The 21,403-nt window shown below is 44.6% G+C and overlaps 1 protein-coding gene across 3 annotated transcripts in view; it reads right to left on the reverse strand.

Moving 5' to 3' along the window:
* The window catches only part of RANBP3L (RAN binding protein 3 like), a 56,693-nt gene that overhangs the window by 23,976 nt on the left and 11,314 nt on the right, over positions 1-21,403 (reverse strand). For 2 of the 3 annotated variants that reach the window (XR_012158866.1, XM_073343767.1), the window contains exons 2-9: positions 15,277-15,335; positions 14,968-15,004; positions 13,834-13,908; positions 12,384-12,458; positions 11,047-11,115; positions 10,282-10,427; positions 9,602-9,705; positions 588-672 (exon numbers count right to left, since the gene is read on the reverse strand). Coding sequence is in view for 2 of the 3 variants with exons in the window: in XM_073343767.1 (XP_073199868.1) it covers positions 588-672; positions 9,602-9,705; positions 10,282-10,427; positions 11,047-11,115; positions 12,384-12,458; positions 13,834-13,908; positions 14,968-15,004; positions 15,277-15,335 (650 nt within the window). In the remaining variant the exon portion in view is untranslated. The remainder of the gene's footprint in view (positions 1-587; positions 673-9,601; positions 9,706-10,281; positions 10,428-11,046; positions 11,116-12,383; positions 12,459-13,833; positions 13,909-14,967; positions 15,005-15,276; positions 15,336-21,403) is intronic. The other variant, XM_073343769.1, reaches the window with a different exon arrangement.

Below are 21,403 nucleotides of genomic sequence, written 5' to 3' on the forward strand. Positions count from 1 at the left end.
AAAAGGCATTGCAGAATTTAGAAATAATCACTCTGAGATATTTTAAACTATTACATTTAGCTGTTTAGAGTTACAGTTTTCTCATTGTTCACATCTCCTGTATATCTGAATACTGCTAATCAAATATTTTCTTGGGAGTCAGAGGGGAGAAAGCCTACAGCTCTGAATGTTAAAAAGTCTAAAATGGTTTGTGCTATAACAGAAAATTACTAGAATTGATTTTCCTACTGAAGGGCCAAATCTAAAATTTGGGCCACCTAAGTTGTGCCCATGAAATGTGCGCACAAGCCAGCCGAGCATACCCAACAACTAACTGCCTTTGCAGATGAGCACCAACATATATAATTACTCATTTTGGACCAATCCTGTGAACAGCAATACATGTTTAACTTTACTCACATGACTTGACTTCAAAGAGATGACTCATGTGCATAAGCATCTGCAGGACTTGGGGCTTTGTATGAACATAAGACAAATGTTGTGGTCACAATTTAGGTGACCATCTTTGAAAATGTGACCTCAGCATTCAAATGCCAACTTTTTTAGAAACAAGAAAAAAGAAAAATTTCAATATTTACAAATCTTACCAAAACTCTCTCTACCATGTTTTCTCCAAACACAAAAGTAGAATTTCTGTTGTTTAAAAAAGTTACATCTTCAACTGGCTGATTTCTAGAGGAATATGTGAAAAATATCAATTAGACTTTGTAAGAGATGCAAATATAACATCTATAACTGCATACATTTACCTTTCCAAATCCTACATTAAAGCAAAAATATTGGCCTACTGGGAACCACAGAGAATACTTCATTAAAGGAATTTAGGGAGATGCTTTGTATTTCATGTAGAATAATGAGATTGTTCCTTAAAGCCTAGATAGTGGCAAAGCCACAAGCCACTGTTGCAGCACCCCAGGAGCAGTATAGGGAAAGAATCCTGCATCAAAGAGGCACACTTCTCTCCCTACTTCCTCTTACTCCAGCAAACTGCTACCCTCGCTGTGTCGGCTTAGCTGTGCCGGCCACCAGATCCACCCTCTCCCCTATCTTCATCTACTCCTTGTCCATCTGCTTGGGGAACACAGACGGGCAGGCGCAAAGCTTACTTCAGCATACCTAGATATAGGTTATGTCAATGCTGCAATGTAAGCGTGGGTTCAGACTCTGGGTTGAGCCCAAATCCTCCTTCTGTCTACACACAAATCTCTCAGACTCAGGCTTAGACCTAGGGTTCTAGGACCCTGCAGGGATGGAGGGTCGAAGCCAGTGTCAAGCCAAGCCCTATTGCTTTGAAGTATAGATGCAGCCCTGCTTAACTTGGGTCCTGGGAGTCTGCCAAAAGTATCCCATAATCCCACAGGCCATCTTCTTTTGTCCTCTCTATTGCAAAAATCTCTAATAGACTCAGTTGAAAATGGACGCCCCCACTTGGCGTACAGCAAGAGCTCAGTGAGTCATTTTCTTCTAACCACTAAAAGGAAGAGATGCAGATCAGGATAAGTAAAGAACATGTCAGAGATCTTTTGACCAATTTGAATGAATTCAAGTCAACGGGCCTGATGCTGTTCACCCCCAGGGTACTGAACGAATTAGTGTAGAAATCTTGGAGCCACTGGCAATATTTGCAAACTCATGGATGACAAGAGAGGTCCCGGAAGACTGGAGATGGGCTAATGTAGTGCCCATCTTTAAAAAGGGGGAAAAAGAGGAGCCGGGGAACTGTAGACCAGTCAGGCTGACTTCAGTACCTGAGAAGCTACTAGAGAAATGTATAAAACATTCAATTAGTGAATATCTGGAGGATGAAGGGGTAATCACAAGCAGACAGCATGGATTTACTAAGAAACAAATCATGTCAAACTAGTTTGATTGCCTTCTTTGACAGGGTAACTGGTTTGGTGGATAGGGGGAATGCGGTGGACATAATATACCTGGACTTTAGCAAGGCTTTTGACACAGTTCTACATGATATTCTGAAAAATAAGCTGCAGAAATGTGGGCTTGGTGGAACTACCATTAAGTGTATACATAATTGGTTATACAACCACAAACAAAGAATAACTATTAATGGAATGATGTCACATTGGAGGGAGGGTTCAAGTGGGGTTCCACAGGGATCTGTTCTGGGTAGAGTGTTGTTTAGCATCTTTATTAATGAGCTGGATGTAGGTGTAGAGAACAGACTGATCAAATTAGCAGATGACAAAGTTAAGGGGGTTTGCCAATACTTTGGAGGATAGAGCTAAAATTCAGAGGGATCTTGATAAATTGGAGAACTGGGCTGTAGACAACAAAATGAAATTCAGCAAAGACAAATGTAAGTTTGCTACACTGAGGGAAGAAAAACCAAGTGCACAAATACAGAATAGGGGATATGGCTTGTCAGCATCACTGCTAAGAAGGATCTGGGAGTTGTGGTGGATAACAACCTCAAAGTGAGTCAGCAATGTGATGCTGTTACAAAAAAAAGCAAATGCAATTTTTGGTTGCATCAACAGAGCAGTCACGGGAGGTGATAGTATCACTCTACTCAGCACTGGTTAGGCCTCAGGTGGAGTCCTGTGTCCAGTTTTGAACACCAATTTATAGAAAGGATGCAGAGAAACTGGAAAGAATCCAGTGGCGAGCGACAAAGATGATAAAAGGGATGGAATCAAGCCATATGAACAAGGCTGAAGGAACTGGGTATGTTTAGTGTGGAAAGGAGAAGATTAAGGGGGGATATGATAGCAGTCTTCAAATACTTGAAAGGCTGCCATAACAAGGCTGGAGAAAAGTTGTTCTCTTGTGCCATAGAGGTCAGGCAAGAGGCAATGGGTTCAAACTACAGCATAGCAGATTTAGATTAAAATCTCAGGAAAAACTTCCTAACTGTAAGAACAGTAGGACAATGGACCAGACTGCCTAGGGAGGTTGCGGAAGCTCCTTCACTAGAGGTTTTCAAACGGAGACTGAATAGCCATCTGTCTTGGATGGCTTAGGCACAACAAATGTTGCATCTTGGTAGGGGGTTAGACTAGATGACCCTTGTGGTCCCTTCTAACCCTGTGGTTCTATGATTCTAAGCTGAAAACACACTGTTCGAGAGGCTTCTGTGTTTGCAATGGAGACTCAACAGAACAAGCCTTTTGCAAAGCAGGCAGCTTCATGGTCATGGGAATGTACCCAGACTTTGGTGAATATCTGGTGTGAGGCGAGTAAAACTGTGACCTTCAGTAAAAATACCAGGAATGATCATGCATACGTGAAGATAGCAAACAAGATGGCAGCTTTGCAAATTTACTGGATCACTGACCAATACGGGGAACAGATTAGGTTGCTCAAAAGCTAGTACCAGTGGACCAGGGACCAGAACCGCACCTCAGACAACTTGCCAATATTGTGCCCATTTTATGAGGCCTTTGACTGGGTGCTGGGCACTGCACCCAATACAGAGTCAACCGTGGTGCATGATGACCTGGTCAGCCAGGATGGTGCCCTGCTGGCCTCAGAATCCAGAATGGGGACTGATGGGATGTTGGGGATTGCACCCTCAGCAAGTTTGCAGATGACACTAAACTGGGAGGAGAGGTAGATATGCTGGAGGGTAGGGATAGGATACAGAGGGCCCTAGACAAATTAGAGGACTGGGCCAAAAGAAATCTGATGAGGTTCAACAAGGACAAGTGTACAGTCCGACACTTAGGATGGAAGACTCCCATGCACCGCTACAGCCTAGGGACTGAATGGATAGGCAGCAGTTCTGCAGAAAAGGACCTAGGGGTTACAGTGGACGAGAAGCTGGATATGAGTCAACAGTGTGCCCTTGTTGCCAAGAAGGCCAATGGCATTTTGGGATGTATAAGTAGGAGGATTGCCAGCAGATCGAGGGACATGATTGTCCCCCTCTATTTGACATTGGTGAGGCCTCATCTGGAGTACTGTGTCCAGTTTTGGGCCCCACACTACAAGGATGTGGAAAAATTGGAAAGAGTCCAGCGGAGGGCAACAAAAATGATTAGGGGACTGGAACACATGACTTTTGAGGAGAGGCTGAGGGAACTGGGATTGTTTAGTCTGCGGAAGAGAAGAATGAGGGTGGATTTGATAACTGCTTTCAACTACCTGAAAGGGGGTTCCAAAGAGGATGGATCTAGACTGTTCTCAGTGGTAGCTGATGACCGAACGAGGAGTAATGGTCTCAAGTTGCAGTGGGGGAGGTTTAGGTTGGATATTAGGAAAAACTTTTTCACTAGGAGGGTGGTGAAACACTGGAATGCGTTACCTAGGTAGGTGGTGGAATCTCCTTCCTTAGAAGTTTTTAAGGTCAGGCTTGACAAAGCCCTGGCTGGGATGATTTAGTTGGGGATTGGTCCTGCTTTGAGCAGGGGGTTGGACTAGATGACCTCCTGAGGTCCCTTCCAAGCCTGATATTCTATGATTCTATGATCAAGTGAGGACCATGAAGTAATTTTCTTGCTGAAACCAGTCCCAGATCATGCTTTAGAACAGGATCAGCAGCAAATTCTGGGTCCATACTCAGAGGAGCTGTTTTTTGTCCCCACATGGAACAGCTCACTGCCGAGCCTGCAGCAGACATGGGAGGGACAGAAGCTGCCCCTGAGCCTGGAAAGTTTCTGCCTCCAATTTAAAATGTACTGCTACAGAATCAGAGGGATTTCCACTTTAAGAACTAATGCAAAAGTTATAAGACTCCCCAGCTAGCAGCATCTATCCACTACTGGTGGATTGTATCCTAGCGCCTTGGCATCCCCACTCCCTGCCACCATGTGGAATTCAACATGGCGACTGGGAAATGCCAATAGTAAAGAACATCTTTAAAGTGTATTTTTACCAGAAAGGCACAGATTTTTGCTAGGGCCATTCCTGTTTCTTAAAAACAACATTACATTGCCATGCCTTTAAGTTTGCTGCTCTATAATCACTCAACAGTCTGTGGAGCTGCCTGGGAACACTGAACTCTGTGTGTGTGTTTGGGGAAGCGTGTTTCACTTCCAAAACTATCCCATTTCAGTGAGAGGTAGTCCATAGGGGACAAAATCATTTGTCCCAAGTATGACCAGGGTTTGAATTTTTGTTCAGAAAAGTGCAGGGGGCAGGGAGGGGGAAGGCTGTGATGCTCTCTAAGCCACGTGGAAGCTAACACAGCATCCTGTTGATTCCCTCATGGATTCTGACCCACTCCCAAATGCTGATAGCTGCAAACTTTTCCTGAAGCAGGAACTCCAGATCAGTAGTCACATTGCAGAGAAAGACGTATTTTCCAGGGCCACCTCAGTAGCTGACCAACCCACTCCACTCACAGATATGATGTTCAGTCACTTTTCGTTTGAATACTTCGGATGCATACACTGCAGGTTTTTCAATAGCAGCTTAGAATAACATCTCCCTTTGTCAATAGGGCACCACAAGAACAGTTAGTTATTGTCAAGCACTACCTTCCAGTAGTCAGGCCTAGTGGTCGGAGTGAGGTCAAAGCAGGATGTAGTGTTGGGCCTGGGCCAAGGGTGACACTGGAATCAAGATCCAGGGACAAGCCAGGGCCAGAACCAAGATCAGAGGCTGTAGACAAGCCAGAATCAGTACCAGAGCAAAAGTCCAGGTGCAAGCCAGGGGTTGAAGCCGGGTGGTCAGAGACCAGAGACAAACCAAGTCAGTACCATAGCCAGGGTGGAGACACAGGCCAAAGGTCAAAGCCGGATAGTCAGAGACCAAGGAAAGTCAAGAGGTGGAGGCAAGGCTGGAGCGTGTTTGTAACAGGGCAAGATCAGAGTAGGGCAAGGTCTAGGAGCAGGGCTCAGGCAAGGCTGGGGCAGGAACAGGATCAAGAGCCGGCTGGGAGTCTCGAGAGTCTGATCTCCTGCTTCCTTGCAGTGTGTTTCCTGGCCTCGAGAGTCTGATCTCCTGCTTCCTTGCAGTGTGTTTCCTGGCCAGATAGTGCTATTTCACAGAATGATCTGGCGGGGTTGGAGAAATACCTGAGCCTGGAGGTCATCTGACCCAGGCTCAGTTCAGGGAGAGGTTGCTACTGCATGCCTGATGGTTGATTCACTGCTGGAAAAGTAAATCAGTGAAGCTAAGTTATTGCATGCCTGAGCGGTGACACAGTTCAGCTCCATTGGAGGGGCAGCTGAGTGAGCAGCTCTAGTTTGGGTTTGCCTCACAGTTATGTCATCCAAAATGTGAAAGACCTGAAATGATAGAAAAAACCTTTTGTTGCGAGGCCACTGACCGGCCTCCCACCCCCAACACAAGTAGTTAGGAATTTTTTGTAAAACAAAAGCAACTTGGAATTTTTAACATACCATTATCTGTGTACTACTGTAACTGCGATTAACCGGGCTGTGCCCAGGGACATTCTGTGGACTGAAGCATCCCTTTCACAATATATTGCAGTTCAGTTTTGAATGTAACATTTTATGTCCTTGAAATTCCACAAGCATTAATTCTGTGCTCCTCCAGTGAGCTATTTGAGACAATAACCTTCAGTGTCTTGTCCTATTGCAGGCCCCTTGACCTCTACTGGCTGCTATATCTCCACAGATCAACCTCAGTGCAGTACGAGCCTGGCCCAACGTACCTTCACAGACTGTTCCAAGAGGAGCGTTTCCATGGTGAACTTGGACGAAGTTCTTGAGTGGGCCAACCAGCAGGTCCAGTACCAGAAGCAGAGGGTCTTAATATTGGAGAAGAGGCATGCCAAGAGGCAGGAGGAAAGGCTGAGGCTTACCACACAGCTTGAGGACAGGGTTTTAACAAAAGAGTAGGCACTTGCTTCACAGTTCCTGGAACAGGAATAGCAGCTAAGGGAGGAGCATAGAGCTCAGCAGAGAGAACTGTTTGAGCAGGTCATCTCAGTCAGGGCTGCAAGATTATCGGTTCCTGCTGCCTCTCCCACACCATCGCCTGATTCCTCTGCGATGTATTCTCAGTCCAGAAACAACTTGGAAAACTCCACATCTGGGTGACTCATGCAATCAGGCCCCAAAAACAGTTGGGCAGGACAGCTAAACACCATACAGCTCTCCATCTTGCCCCCTCTCCCACTGATACCTCCGCCTCGGCACCAAGTGCACAGAAAACAAGGAAAGAAGAGAAAGGAGAACAGAAGCCAGGGGACATGCAGTGGTAGGGTGATTCTGTTGTGTTTGCACTGGTTCATACACTTCATTTGTTTGTTTTGGAAATGTTTTTTTGTCAGTGTTTCGGTGTTTTAATGGCAGTGGGTGACTGTTGCACTGTTTTAACACATTTATAAGTAAAGCCTTTTATGTCATCAGGAAAGTTTATTGCTATACTGCATTTCATCATACAATCATGATTTGAAATAACAAAGCTAAACACATGATCAGGAACAATTAGGAATTACTACACAAATGCTATTCCTCTATACAGTTAGGTACAGCAAGTCACACATCAATAACTTCCTGATGTGAATCTATACTGTGAATCATCCCCCATTCTATCCCCAATTCATAATTCAGCATGTCATTCATAAGTACATTGCATGACGATCAAGTTCGCACCCTTCCCCATGCAGTGAACCCCCAAATCAATTAGCCCCTTAACTCCCACAAGCAGGTTCATAGAGGTACTATCCCCGCTCTTCCATCGGGCTATGGAAGCCCATAACGTAGGAGCACAGAGCATCCCTGAATGCTGTTGCCTGGGTGCATCTAGCTCCAGCTGTGGTAAGTGCACTTTCTGGCTGAGCGTTCAGTGGCCCCTTGCTGTCATAGGTCCATTCAGGGGGAAATGGTTCACCTCTTCCTCCTGGTCCATCTCGTGCGTTTGGTGGGTCAGAAAACGTTGCTGAAATGTCCACTAGTGCCTCATGGAAGCTCTGCCTGTTTACTGTCTCAAGAGTGAAAGTGCAAGCCAGACAACTTCTTGAAATGTTGCTCAGCTGGCTGTGTTGGTGGGCTGTTCAACCTTCCTGTAACATGCAGGGTGGGCAGTAAAGTTTTCCCACAGTGCACCATGGACAACAAGCTAGAGTGGCCACATTTCAGGAGGGCACTAGGGAGCCTGGGATACGGATGGTTTGACTCAGGTCTATATGCTGCATTGTGGATGCCAGAGCCCCAAACTGAAGCCCAGGTTAGAAAATCCTTAAGGTAGGGTTAGAATCATAGACTTTAAGGTCAGAAGGGACCATTATGATCATCTAGTCTGACCTCCTGCACAACGCAGGTCACGGAATCTCACCCACCAATCCTGTCACAAACCCCTAACTTAAGTCTGAGCTATTGAAGTCCTCAAATCATGGTTTAAAGACTTCAAGGTGCAGAGAATCCTCCAGCAAGTGACCTGCGCCCCATGCAGAGGAAGGCAAAAAAAACAAAACACAGGGCCTCTGCCAATCTGCCCTGGGGGAAAATTCCTTCCCGAACCCAAATATGGCAATCAGCTAAACCCTGAGCATGTGAGCAAGACTCACCAGCCAGACACCCAGGAAAGAATTCTCTGAAGTAATTCAGATCCCATCCCATCTAACATCCATCACAGGCCATTGGGTATATCTACCGCTAGTAGTGGAAGATCAGTAAATTGCCAGAATTAGGCTATCCCATCATATCATCTCCTCCATAAACTTATGAAGCTTTGTCTTGAAGCCAGATATGTTGTTTGCCCCCACTGCTTCCACTGGAAGGCTGTTCCAGAACTTCATTTCTCTGATGGTTAGAAACCTTCGTCTAATTTCAAGTCTGAACTTCCTGATGGCCAGTTTATATCCATTTGTTCTTGTGTCCACATTGGTACTGAGCTTAAATCATTCTTCTCCCTCCATGGTATTTATCCCTCTGATATATTTATAGATAGCAATCATATCTCCTCTCAGCCTTCTTTTAGTTAGGCTAAACAAGTCAAGCTCACTGAATCTCCTTTCATAAAACAGGTTTTCCATTCCTCGGATCATCCTAGTAGCCCTTCTCTGTACCTGTTCCAGTTTGAATTCATCCTTCTTAAACATGGGAGACCAGAACTGCACACAATATTCCAGATGAGGTCTCACCAGTGCCTTGTATAATGGTACTAACACCTCCTTATCTCTACTGGAAATATCTCACCTGATGCATCCCAAGACCGCATTAGCTTTTTTGACAGCCATATCACATTGGTGGCTTGTAGTCATCCTGTGACCGACCAATACTCCGAGGTCCTTTCCTCCTCTGTTACTTCCAAGTGATGTGTCGCCAGTTTATAACAGAAATTCTTGTTATTAATCCTTAAATTTATGACCTTGCACTTTTCATTATTAAATTTCATCTTATTACTATTACTCCAGTTTACAAGGTCATCCAGTGTAGACACTCAAGCCCTGGGTTCTCCAGGTCAGCTGACTTGAATCCCACTAACCCTGGGCTTACACTACAGGGTAGACATACCCTTCAAGTCCAGGTAACTCATCCAGAGGTGTAAGGAAAAGTTCAAGTTATAATCTGCCCATAAGCCTTCTTTTCCTTTTTGGCCGATGTGTGCATTTTTTCACCTAACAGCTACACAGACACACATAGAGCAACAAGCTAGAGGACAAAACCAAACACTTGCTATTCTCTAGGTACGCATTAAAAAACTCACAACACTTTAACTAACTTACCCTACTGTTTTAGGGCTAGTAAGGTGCATGGAGATAGATGGCCTCACTGTTGTCTCAGAACTTGCTGAATTCTCTGCTGGGCAACGAGAGCTCTCTTCAGACAACTGGAAATAATTAATATGATCAATTCAGAAATGTTGGAAAAAATTAATTGTGGCTCATCTTGCACTATAAATAGTTTTACCAGAAATTAGGGCCTGCAAAGCTAAATGCATGTGAGAAAGTATTACTGACAAGAGTAAGTCCATGCATGATGGGTCCACTTGCATGAGTTAAGATAATTCATGTGGTGGTTTGCAGAGACAGGCCCATATTTATTGTGTGAAGCAAGCCAGTGCAATTCCTAGCCAGATTTTTAAAAAAATTCCTTAGAAAGTAAAAAGTTTTCCCAACCCTCTACCCTAAATTCAGATTGAATTACAAGTTTACAGCATCTGCACACTCATCAAGCAGCCATATGGGCAGTTTAGCAAGGGCTGGATTTTTCAAAGCGCTCAGCATTGGCACAATTGCTCCACTGAAGTCAAAAGCAAAACTCCTGTTGACTTCAATGGGAACAGAATTAAACTAATACTGAAGACTTCCCTGTAAAATACTTAATTTCAGTGAAATATTATTAAAGCTCAGGCACATGGGAAAAAACCCAGACATGTATATTTGACATTGAAGTTACATTTTACCTGAATATTTGCTTTCTCTTTAGCTTTGGAAGATGCCAGTGTATTTTCAGTGCACATCTGCCTTCTTTCCTCACATATCTGAGACTGTGGTGGCTGTAAAACGGCAGGTCTTATGACAGTCCACTGCTGAACTGGTGATGAGAGTCCTTGCAAAATACAAAAGAAAAGATTAATATATACAATCTTTCCTTTACATTTAAACAACAAATTTTGGTCTTGCTTTTTCTGACTCATAATGTGGATGTGTGGTGGAGTTTTAAATTAATTGTATTTAAGTGTTATTGTTAATACCTGCCTCCCTTTCCTATTTTAAGTCCCTTCTAAAAACCCTGCCAAATAAAGGAGTGATGTAATATTTAATAAAATAAATCTGCACTGATTGTGATAAATCCATCTTCTGATTATATGAAGCTTGATCCTGCACCCATGGAAGTCAACAGGAGTTTTGCCTTGCCTTCACTGGGAGCAAAGTTCAGTTCTTGTTAACATTATGTATCAGAAATTTTTATTCAGGATGATATTCATTCCTGAGCAGTGGCCCTAAACATGACCCATGAACCACTTAAGTTTTCAAAATAGGGCTTTAAGTGGAATTAAGTGGTTTACAGGCTTATAATATAGGCCTTCTGCACAGGGGGGTGAATATCAGCTGTAGAGAGTAAACTGGCCGGGACAGGGACTGTCTATATTTTACCTGCTCTGTATAGTGTTGAGGACACTGTGGATCAACAACTAATAAATATTGCGATATTAACAAATAGTTACCTTTTTCTGTTCTTGTGATGTCATGGTTTCTCTGGAGAAGAGCTGAGGTCATGAATATGTTATTCTTTACTGCAAAAGAATTGTTTATCCACAGTGCTTAATTGTTTATATGCATTTCTGTAGCCCCCATCACTGCAGTATCTGAGCATCTCACAAACATTAAATTTATTTCACACCACCTCTTCAAGGAAGGAAAATATGATCCCCATTTTATGGCAGGGGAAATTTAGGCACAGGGAGAGTGACTTCCCCAGGAACTCTAAGACAGAGCCAGGAATTGAACCCAGACATCCTGGGTGTCAGCCACTACTTTAACCACAAAACTGTCCTTTAGTTTTACAGCTCACAGGCATGATAATGTCACCAAGTCAGAATATCCTTTCAGATCAGGAAAAAAAGAGACCCAAGAGCATGATGGTAAATGCTGGAGATCCAGCATGTGCTGGTAGTGATGACCACCATGATAAGTGTAATGATGGTCCATGTGTGGCACCGCTGCTTTTATATGGTTTCCAAATGCTACCCAGAAATGTTCAGAAGGGCTGCCAGCCTTGTCCCATCAATAGCGTGCTACAAAATTACATGTCTCATAATCCATATATGAACTCCCCCATTCCATTCCAAGATGATTCTAGTTTGCTGCTATACCAATTTTGTACACTTACCAGATTATTTGGAAACCCCTCATCAACAATTACTTTAATCCAAAGGTTTTCAATCTGGGAGTTATAAACAGGTGTCAGGGTTTGTGACCGCCCTGCCCTTCCCTTATTGATAAATGAGACGGTGATCCCTGCTAAATCTTGGCTAGAATGCAGGGTGTTCCCAGAATGGAAAATGGTGTGTCTGTATGGATAAATATGTGAATCACTGTTTTAGTCCGAGCACATCTAGCTCACACCATTTCTTCAACTCCATTCTGTGTTTACTGTCCATAATATTTGACATAATATTTTATAGGTTAATATAACCTTCCACCTACTTGCTACAAGCCTTTGTAAATCTCAAAAACATCTGAGTTGCAACAGTGAGTAGACTCTGCACAACCCAGAGGAGCATATGGCATAGGCTGCTTGCATCCCATCCAAACAGCAGCTCTCCCATGTGCAGAGTATTCCCTAGCACAAGGAGACATTAGTGCAACATTGACAGAAATGAATGCCACCTACTGAATCACCAACACATCTTGTTGAACATCGCAAAGTTCCTTTCTCACATTCACATACTGACTTGGCCCAGCCCAGTTAGCTCAGTCCCACAAAAAGAGCTGTTTTATTTTGTTATTTTACCGATTTTTGATTTTATGTGAATATTTACTGAATAATATTTTTAATTACCTGGCTGTGATGGAGGAAAGGTAGGAAGGATAGTACAGGAAGATGATCTCACTCTTTTCCGAGAGATTGCTGTATCTGAAAACATAAGAGACTGAAATGATCCTTTGGTCAAAGCACAGTACCTGAATATGGATTTTTCATGTTAGCAAAATGTATTTGTCACGGATGAGCAGACTCTACCTGTATCAGGCAACTACTAAGGCTTTGTAGTGTAGACTTCGAATTTCCAACCACTGCTAGCACTAGTGCAGCTTCAGCATAGAGAAAAAGCTGGCAGGTGCCAGCATTTTTGACCATCCCATCATCTAGATCTTCTCAAATTAGAGCTAGATGTCATGGTTGTTCAAGTGCCAGAGACTAGTCTACACTGGTACTCCTAGTGTTGCTAACACCAATGATACTGAACACAAAGGTGGGAAAAATATAGTACAGGCACAGGCGAAGGGGGTTATTATAGCAAAATTCTGACACACAAATTCTGGTCATGTTATAACCAGTCTTTTTTTTTTTTTTTTGTATGGAGCTGTTCAGGTCTAAGTAGATGTAGGAATGATCTAGATGTAATTTTCAGGGTAGATAAAGTTAGATTAACTGTACTCTTTTAACGAAATGGGTTAATATTATTTACCTACATTAAGGCCCAAATTTTGAAGAAAGCATATGACACATTTTAAAATAGAATTTCTACTGCACATGCTCAGTACACAGGGGTCTGCAGTGACTTGTGTGTGTGTTCCCCTCAATATTGTGGAAATAACCCTACCACCTTGAAGGGGTTTCCAAGTCGGATGATAACTGGTTGGAGGGGAAAGCCCTTGTCAGCATGGCTTTTCAATTCCATGGGTCCTCCTGGGGTTGAACCATGAACATCTTCCACAGGGTAGGAAATCCTGCTTTCCCTGGACCTAGTCAAAAAATTCCAGGGAAACTCATGATTGAGACACATGGACTTTCCACAGCCTTATGTGGAAATAACTCGTACATGGACCTGGGGCCCTCTGCTAATTTAAAACCAATATTTTTTCAGACTTAGGAAGGTGCAATTCCTCACTGACCATTACTTGCAGACTAACCTTGAAGTTTAAAAGTTTATCTGACTTGGAATTATTCAAACCAAAATGACAGGGTTTCAGAGTAGCAGCTGTGTTAGTCTGTATTCACAAAAAGAAAAAGGAGTACTTGTGGTACCTTAGAGACTAACAAATTTATTTGAGCATAAGCTTTCGTGAGCTACAGCTCACTTCATTGGATGCATTCAGTGGAAAATACAGTGGGGAGATTTATATACATAGAGAACATGAAACAATGGGTGTTACCATACATACTGTAACAAGAGAGTGATCACTTCAAACCAAAATGTGTATCTGAATAACGAGAAAAATATTTTTTCTAGCTTATCAATCTAGAAAATATAATTACAATTATAATGTAATTGATCTAAATGCCATACCCATGTAGAACTGCGAGTCAGACGTTTGGAAAGTAAAAGATGAAGACCTTGCCCGTTTCCTGGAACCAATGAAATCTACGAGAAACATAACATATCATGTACTGTAAAATCAAATTTTCCAACAGATTTCAGTAAATTATTGCAGTACAGAATTCTAATATTAAAGGTCTCATATTAAAGCCTGACCTGGACCCAACCTGACTACAGACAACCCAACCTAACCCAAGAGTGTTGAGTCATTTTTAGATCCAACCCAACCCAACACTTCCCCCTGACCCTGACTCAGTGTGACTGCCTCGTCCCTGGGGCTTGGCCTGCTGGGGGCTTCCCATTCCCCACATCTCATGTCTGCAAATAGTCTCCGGCTGCCTCCTGCCCATGGGGTCGGTGCAGCAGGGGCTGCATGCCTCATCCTGCCGGCCATTGCTGCCTTGCTGTGCTGCGTGTGCTGCAGAGTGAGAGGCACTGCAACCCAGTGGCACGACCCACTGTGCTGACCTCATGGACAGGAGGAGGTGCTCACAGTTGACTACACTCAACTTGACCTGAGAGGTTTTGGCCTGTTTTTAGATGCAACCTGACCCAAACCCGACACTTGTAGTTGGATATCACTGGGTTTGGGTCAGGTTGCAAGGCTCTAGCAGAATCTACTTATGGAAGGGGCTCTTGATGCCTCAGTAATGGCCTGATCCAAAGCCCACTGAGATCAGTTCCACTCCCACTGACTTCACTGGGCTTTGGATCAGCCCTTTTTTCACTCTGCATCAGGCTGTATGGCACTCAACTGATTTTAAAGAGACGGCTGAAATAGGACTCTGGATCCACAGCACTCTTCCCTCTATGGGGTCACCTTATAACAAGACCTGAAGGAAGTGAAGAGATCATTCAAAATCTAATAGTTGTGTCAGTGCTGCAGGGGAGCTGAAATTTGGATGGGGTGTGTGTGTGACAAAGGAGGACAAAAGTGGTGACTCTGTGCCCCATATATAGTCTTAATCCACCCATGGTAAATTGCCCTGTTACATACAAAGTGAAATTCTAATCACTACTAATGCATGCAATGGACTTAGCACTTACAAATAAATACACCCTTTATAACAAGTTTATTATAAAGGGTTTTAATTATGCAATTACCATTCTCAGCCTTGTAAACCAGGTCTTCTGCAGGCCTCTGGGGGGAAGAAAAAAAAAACAAAACATATCAATAGATATGTCTATACTGCAGTAAAAGAGCTGTGGCAGGCCCATGTCAGCTGACCCAGGCTCATGGGACTCCGGGCTTCGGGGCTATAAAATTGCAATGTAGATGTTTGGGCTCAAGCTGGCGCCCGGGCTGTGAAATACTTCCCCCTCGTGGAGTCAAGGCTCCACAATCAGGCCCTTTATTTCCTGATTTTCTGGCTGCTTTATGACAAAAGCAAAAGGAAGAAGCTTAAGTGTTACCTTAAAAGGTCGTTCTTTCTTTTCAAAAACAAATATGGGCTGAGCAATAACTGATGTCTCTGGAAAAGGAAAGAGGTCACTTTTAGAACATGTGAATTAAACTATTTATCCTAATGCTGCATTTAAAACTAAACTGGAATCCACTGAAAATTTTAAATCAAGGTATTTCTCATCTTCTAAAAATACAGGGCTTGGTCCTGCAGTCCTTACTCAAACAAAACTCCCATTAAGCCTACTGTGAATTGTACCTAGTTAGGGCTGCAGGATTCGGCCCCATATTTTTAAGCTTCTTTTAGACCAAAAATAATGCTTTTCATACAGCAAGATTCCCAAATACTTTACATACTATGGCATTAAGTCTATTTCTAAGCACACCCAAAATTCTCTCTTCATTTCAATAAGAATGCTAGATAGATTAAACAGATAATATTTTGGGCCAAATACTAATGTCCTTACTCAGTTTTTGCTTAGTCCTTGGTAAACAGTACCTTATTACACCCCACCTTCTCATATAAGGCTTGATATTACACCCACTGAAGTTAATGGGGATGTTGCTTTGACTTTAGTGGGTGCAGGATCAGACCAATTAGAATCACAGAATCATAGAATATCAGGGTTGGAAGGGACCTCAGGAGGTCATCAAGTCCAACCCCCTGCTCAAAGCAGGACCAATCCCCAACTAAATCATCCCAGCCAGGGCTTTGTCAAGCCTGACCTTAAAAACTTCTAAGGAAGGAGATTCCACCATCTACCTAGGTAACGCATTCCAGTGTTTCACCACCCTCCTAGTGGAAAAGTTTTTCCTAATATCCAACCTAAACCTCCCCCACTGCAACTTGAGACCATTACTCCTCGTTCGGTCATCAGCTACCACTGAGAACAGTCTAGATCCATCCTCTTTGGAACCCCCTTTCAGGTAGTTGAAAGCAGCTATCAAATCCCCCCTCATTCTTCTCTTCCGCAGACTAAACATCCCGTTCCCTCAGCCTCTCCTCAAAAGTCATGTGTTCCAGTCCCCTAATCATTTTTGTTGCCCTCCGCTGGACTCTTTCCAATTTTTCCACATCCTTCTTGTGGTGTGGGGCCCAAAACTGGACACAGTACTCCAGATGAGGCCTCACCAGTGTCGAATAGAGGGGAACGATCACGTCCCTCGATCTGCTGGCAATGCCCCTACTTATACATCCCAAAATGCCATTGGCCTTCTTGGCAACAAGGGCACACTGTTGACTCATATCCAGCTTCTCGTCCACTGTAACCCCTAGGTCCTTTTCTGCAGAACTGCTGCCTAGCCATTCGGTCCCTAGTCTGTAGCGGTGCATTGGGTTCTTCCGTCCTAAGTGCAGGACTCTGCACTTGTCCTTGTTGAACCTCATCAGATTTCTTTTGGCCCAATCCTCCAATTTGTCTAGGTCTCTCTGTATCCTATCCCTATCCTCCAGCGTATCTACCTCTCCTCCCAGTTTAGTGTCATCTGCAAACTTGCTGAGGGTGCAATCCACACCATCCTCCAGATCATTTATGAAGATATTGAACAAAACCGGCCCCAGGACCGACCCTTGGGGCACTCCACTTGATACCAGCTGCCAACTAGACATGGAGCCATTGATCACTACCTGTTGAGCCCGACAATCTAGCCAGCTTTCTATCCACCTTATAGTCCATTCATCCAGCCCATACTTCTTTAGTTTGCTGGCAAGAATACTGTGGGAGACCGTGTCAAAAGCTTTGCTAAAGTCAAGGAACAATACGTCCACTGCTTTCCCTTCATCCACAGAGCCAGTTATCTTGTCATAGAAGGCAATTAGATTAGTCAGGCATGACTTGCCCTTGGTGAATCCATGCTGACTGTTCCTGATCACTTTCCTCTCCTCTAAGTGCTTCAGAATTGATTCCTCGAGGACCTGCTCCATGATTTTTCCAGGCACTGAGGTGAGGCTGACTGGCCTGTAGTTCCCAGGATCCTCCTTCTTCCCTTTTTTAAAGATGGGCACTACATTAGCCTTTTTCCAGTCGTCCGGGACTTCCCCCGCTCGCCATGAGTTTTCAAAGACAATGGCCAATGGCTCTGCAATCACATCCGCCAACTCCTTTAGCAACATCAATTAGCCTCATCCCTGTAGTAGCTGAGTTCCTGTCTAAAACATCTCTAAATTTCATCCAGCATTCAGTAGCTTAAAAAATGCTCCCCTGCAACCACTTTGGCCAGGTCACACCTCTCCCTCCTTGAGTCTCTCCACAGGCTCAGGATCTCTTCCCACATAAAATTCAAACTCCTTGTCATAACTTTCAAGACTACATGCTGGTTTGCCCCAGCCTACAACATCTCTCATATTTCCTATCATTCATCATTATGGACCAGATCCAAAGTCCACTGAAGTCAATGAAATACTTCCATTGACTTCAGTGGCTTTGAATCTAGCCCTTTGTCCTTTCACCCTGCCTACTCTTCTCACCATCCTTTGCTTCCTCCCACTCTCACCTGGGTGCCTTTTTTTTGGAGCTCTTCTGTATCATTGGAAAGTCATCTCTATTCCTCTCTGCCAAATATCCTTGCTCTCATTCAAGTCCTCCCATAATCCCCACTTCCTGTGCTATCTGTCTCTAATCTAACAGATTCAAGTTTATAAGATTTTCTACATTATTATGGATCAGTATTTGTAGTGACAGCTATGTGCTTCATAGAAAATACACAGAAAACACATCCCTGCCCTGAAGAGCTCACAGTCGAAGGCTCTGACTTCAATGTGACTACTCATGCGAGTAAAGTTAAGCATGTGTGTAAGTGTTTGCCGGATTGGAACTAAAATGATGACCATGACAGACATATGAATATTTAATATACACTAGGAAGGAGAAGGAGGAAAAAGTACATGAGTTACAGAAATGAGCGTGCATAGTCACTGAATTAAGATATATATAATTCTTGATGGTTCAAAAGCACTGGGAGGTTTGTTGTTTGTTTTTAAGTGCAAATACTCAATTTTTGTTATCTTCAGAAGTCAGTTTTTAAGAATGATTTGAATGAGACACTATACCTAATATAACTCACATTATTTTTATTTGGTTTAACCTTTGTTCCCCCTTTTCCTAACCCTTTCTTTTGTTTGTTATCTTCATGTCCAGTGTTTGTCTAGTTTATAGCCAAACTGTTTCTGGCTATAACATAGGGGTGTAGGGGGGAGGGTTTACTCCACCCTTGAAACCTCCCACAAGTGTTTGGGACAATTGCGGTCCTTGTACTAAGGGGTGCACAGGCACTGCTTCCTCGGCCAATGGGAGCTGCGGGGGCGGCGCCTGTGGGCGCGGGCAGCGCGCACCATGCAGAGCCGCCTGGCCAAGCCTCCACCTTGGAGCTGGACATGGCGGCCGATTCCAGGAGCAGTGAGGAGCCAGGACAGGCAGGGAGCCTGACAGCCCTGCTGTGCCACCAACCAGGAGCTGCCTGCGTTAAGCGCCGCCCAGCTGCAGCCCACACCCCCACCTGCACCCCAACCTCCTGCCTCAGCCTGGTGAATGTGAGTGAGGGTGGGGGAGAGCAAGCGATGGGGGGAGGGCTGGAGTGAGTGGGGGCCGGGCCTCAGAGAAGGGGAAGGGCAGGTGGCAGGGCAAGGGTGTTCGGGTTTTGTGCAATTAGAAAGTTGGCAACTCTACGTGCCACCACTACCACAGTTTTATTGTCCATTCTTCTGCATTCTGTAATTAGGGGGGCTGCTCAGTGCTGGAGAACGTCAAGCCCCTACCGTGCCAGTAACATGTCAGTGACTTGGAGGCAAATGCTTTATGTGCTTCAGCAGCTAGACTTGGTAGGCATTGGCCTAGTGAAAGGTAATGTACCAGGGCTGGCAAGAAAAGGAAAGGTGCAAACACCCTAGGTACAGAGGCTTAAAAAGTTACAGTTCAAAGTGAGCAATAGCGGTTCTTGTTTGGGTCCCTGGGGAAGCCCAATGGAGAGTTGGGACTCTTCAGGCCTAGTGCCTGGGATGCCCTCTCCAGTCCAGTCTCTATTCAAGCAAATAGGGGCTTACAGGTTTCCAGGCCAGGATCAGTTTTAGCAGAGTGTCTCTGATCGGGGCCCCTCTGCACTGGCTCCCTGCCCAATTGCTGCTGTCCCCCCCTGCCCCCCAATCAGTCCCACACACAGCTGCATCCAGTGTGATATCTGGCAGTCACAGTCTGTTCTGCATGTGGCTCTGTACACAGTTTCTGGGGTTGCTTCTCTGCAGCGCCAGGCTAGCCATGCAGCCACTGTTTTCAAATAGAACCTGGTCATTTACTGGTTCAGGACCTTTCGTCTTCCCTTTCCAGGAAGAAGGGGCTGTGCAGTGGGGACAAGCTGATTTGAGTTGTAGTCTATTCTTAATAGATCCCCATTTTCATTCCCCCGCCCCCAACATTTTCTAGTTATTTCAACCAGTGGACTCAAGACCCCAGTTCTGCAACTCCTTTCACCCGCGATTTGCCTGGGATCAATTACTCAAGCTCAGGCCTTTATACCACCCCAGTGCAGCAAGCAGACTGAAAAAAACCCTTGCTTTCAGTAATGAAAGGCCCGATGTAATTGCAAAGAAAGAGGCAAAATTTGGCCCACTCCAGTCATTTGGCGTCTTGCCATAGGGGTGACCAGATAGCAAATGTAAAATCGGGACAAGGGATCAGGGTAATAGGCACCTATGTAAGACAAAGCCTCGCATATCGGGACTATCCCTATAAAATCAGAGTATCTGATCACCCTACTTGCCACTCACCATTTAAAAACCATTGAGATGGCTGAAACCTCACAAAAGTTGTGATTTTTATAACTGGGACTTCCCACAGGATCAACACATTAAAATATCTACCCTCCCCCAGAGTTCTGCAAACATAAGAGTGACATCTTTATCTTGGTTTGCATACCCATTGGTGGTCAAACTGTTCTAATTGCACAATCAAAAGTCCCTTAATGGTATAATAAGCCTTCCATTTGAGCAGGGGTGGCCAAACCAACTTTTACAGTTAAAAAGCAGCTCACAGAGCCCCCGCCCCCCTTCTCTACCTACCAGACTGGAGGGGCGGGAAGCTCAGGGCTTCTGCCACCCTCCGCTGGGGTGTTGGGCTAGGGGTTTCTGCCAGAGACAATTGGTGTCTGCTGAGGGGGGGAGGGGCATAATTTAAAGATTCACCTCCCCCCAACAGCTTAAGTCACGCCCCCCCAGACCTCCCCCTTACTCTCAGTAGCCCCTCCCTGCAGCCCCCAGGTGTTAGCTCCCTTGTGGAGAGGCCCTGGCAAACAGCTAGGAGCTGCAGGGAGGGGCTGCTGCTTTAGCTCCATGGGGAGAAGCAGCAGCTATCCCTGCAGCTCCCAGCTGTTTGCCGCTGCCTCTCCCCATAGCCACAGCTCCCAGCATGCTGGCTCCAGCAGCTGCAGAACAGTGATGGGGCCCAATTGCACCATGTAACCAAGCGAGGCCAGCAAACCCTGACAAATTGGGGGGAGGTCACGCCTCCCCACACACACATTGCTTCTGGCTTCTGCCCAGCAGAAGAGGGACTCAGAGCTTCAGCCCAGCAGGGCGTGCCTGCTGGGGCTCGGGACTTCAGCAGGAGCGGGGCTGAAGCCCTGAGCAGGCACCTCTCACAGGGCTGAAGGCCTAAAACCCCCCTCCCTGCAGGGCTGAAGTCCTGAGTCCTGGCAGGTCCTCCTGTGGGACTGAAGGCCCGAGCCCCGGTACATGCACCCTGACTCTCGAACTTCTGAAGATTGTCATATGTGGCTCGGAGGGTCAGTAAGTTTGGCCACCCCTGCATTAAAAAGTTTAACATTTAGTAATAAAATGTTTGAACAATTGTTAAATTACCCATGTAAATAAGTATTGCTCACAGAAACCAGGTGCAAAAACATGAAACTGATTATTTATCACTGAAATGAACTGGTAGTAATTTAAAAACAAGGTAATAATTGTAATAATTAATAGTGAGTGTTACTATAGTTATTCTTTAAATTTTCAAAGTAATTTACAAATATTGTCGCCCATCTTGCAGTCCTTAGTCTTATTTTGACTCCTGCTTACCCAAGAGCTGAATTTAGTCACATCAGTATTTCTGGCAATGAAATGCTGACACATCTGCGATCACCAAAGATTTCATG

This window comes from Lepidochelys kempii, chromosome 5 (assembly GCF_965140265.1).
Source record: "Lepidochelys kempii isolate rLepKem1 chromosome 5, rLepKem1.hap2, whole genome shotgun sequence".
Classification (NCBI taxonomy): Eukaryota; Metazoa; Chordata; order Testudines; family Cheloniidae; genus Lepidochelys; species Lepidochelys kempii.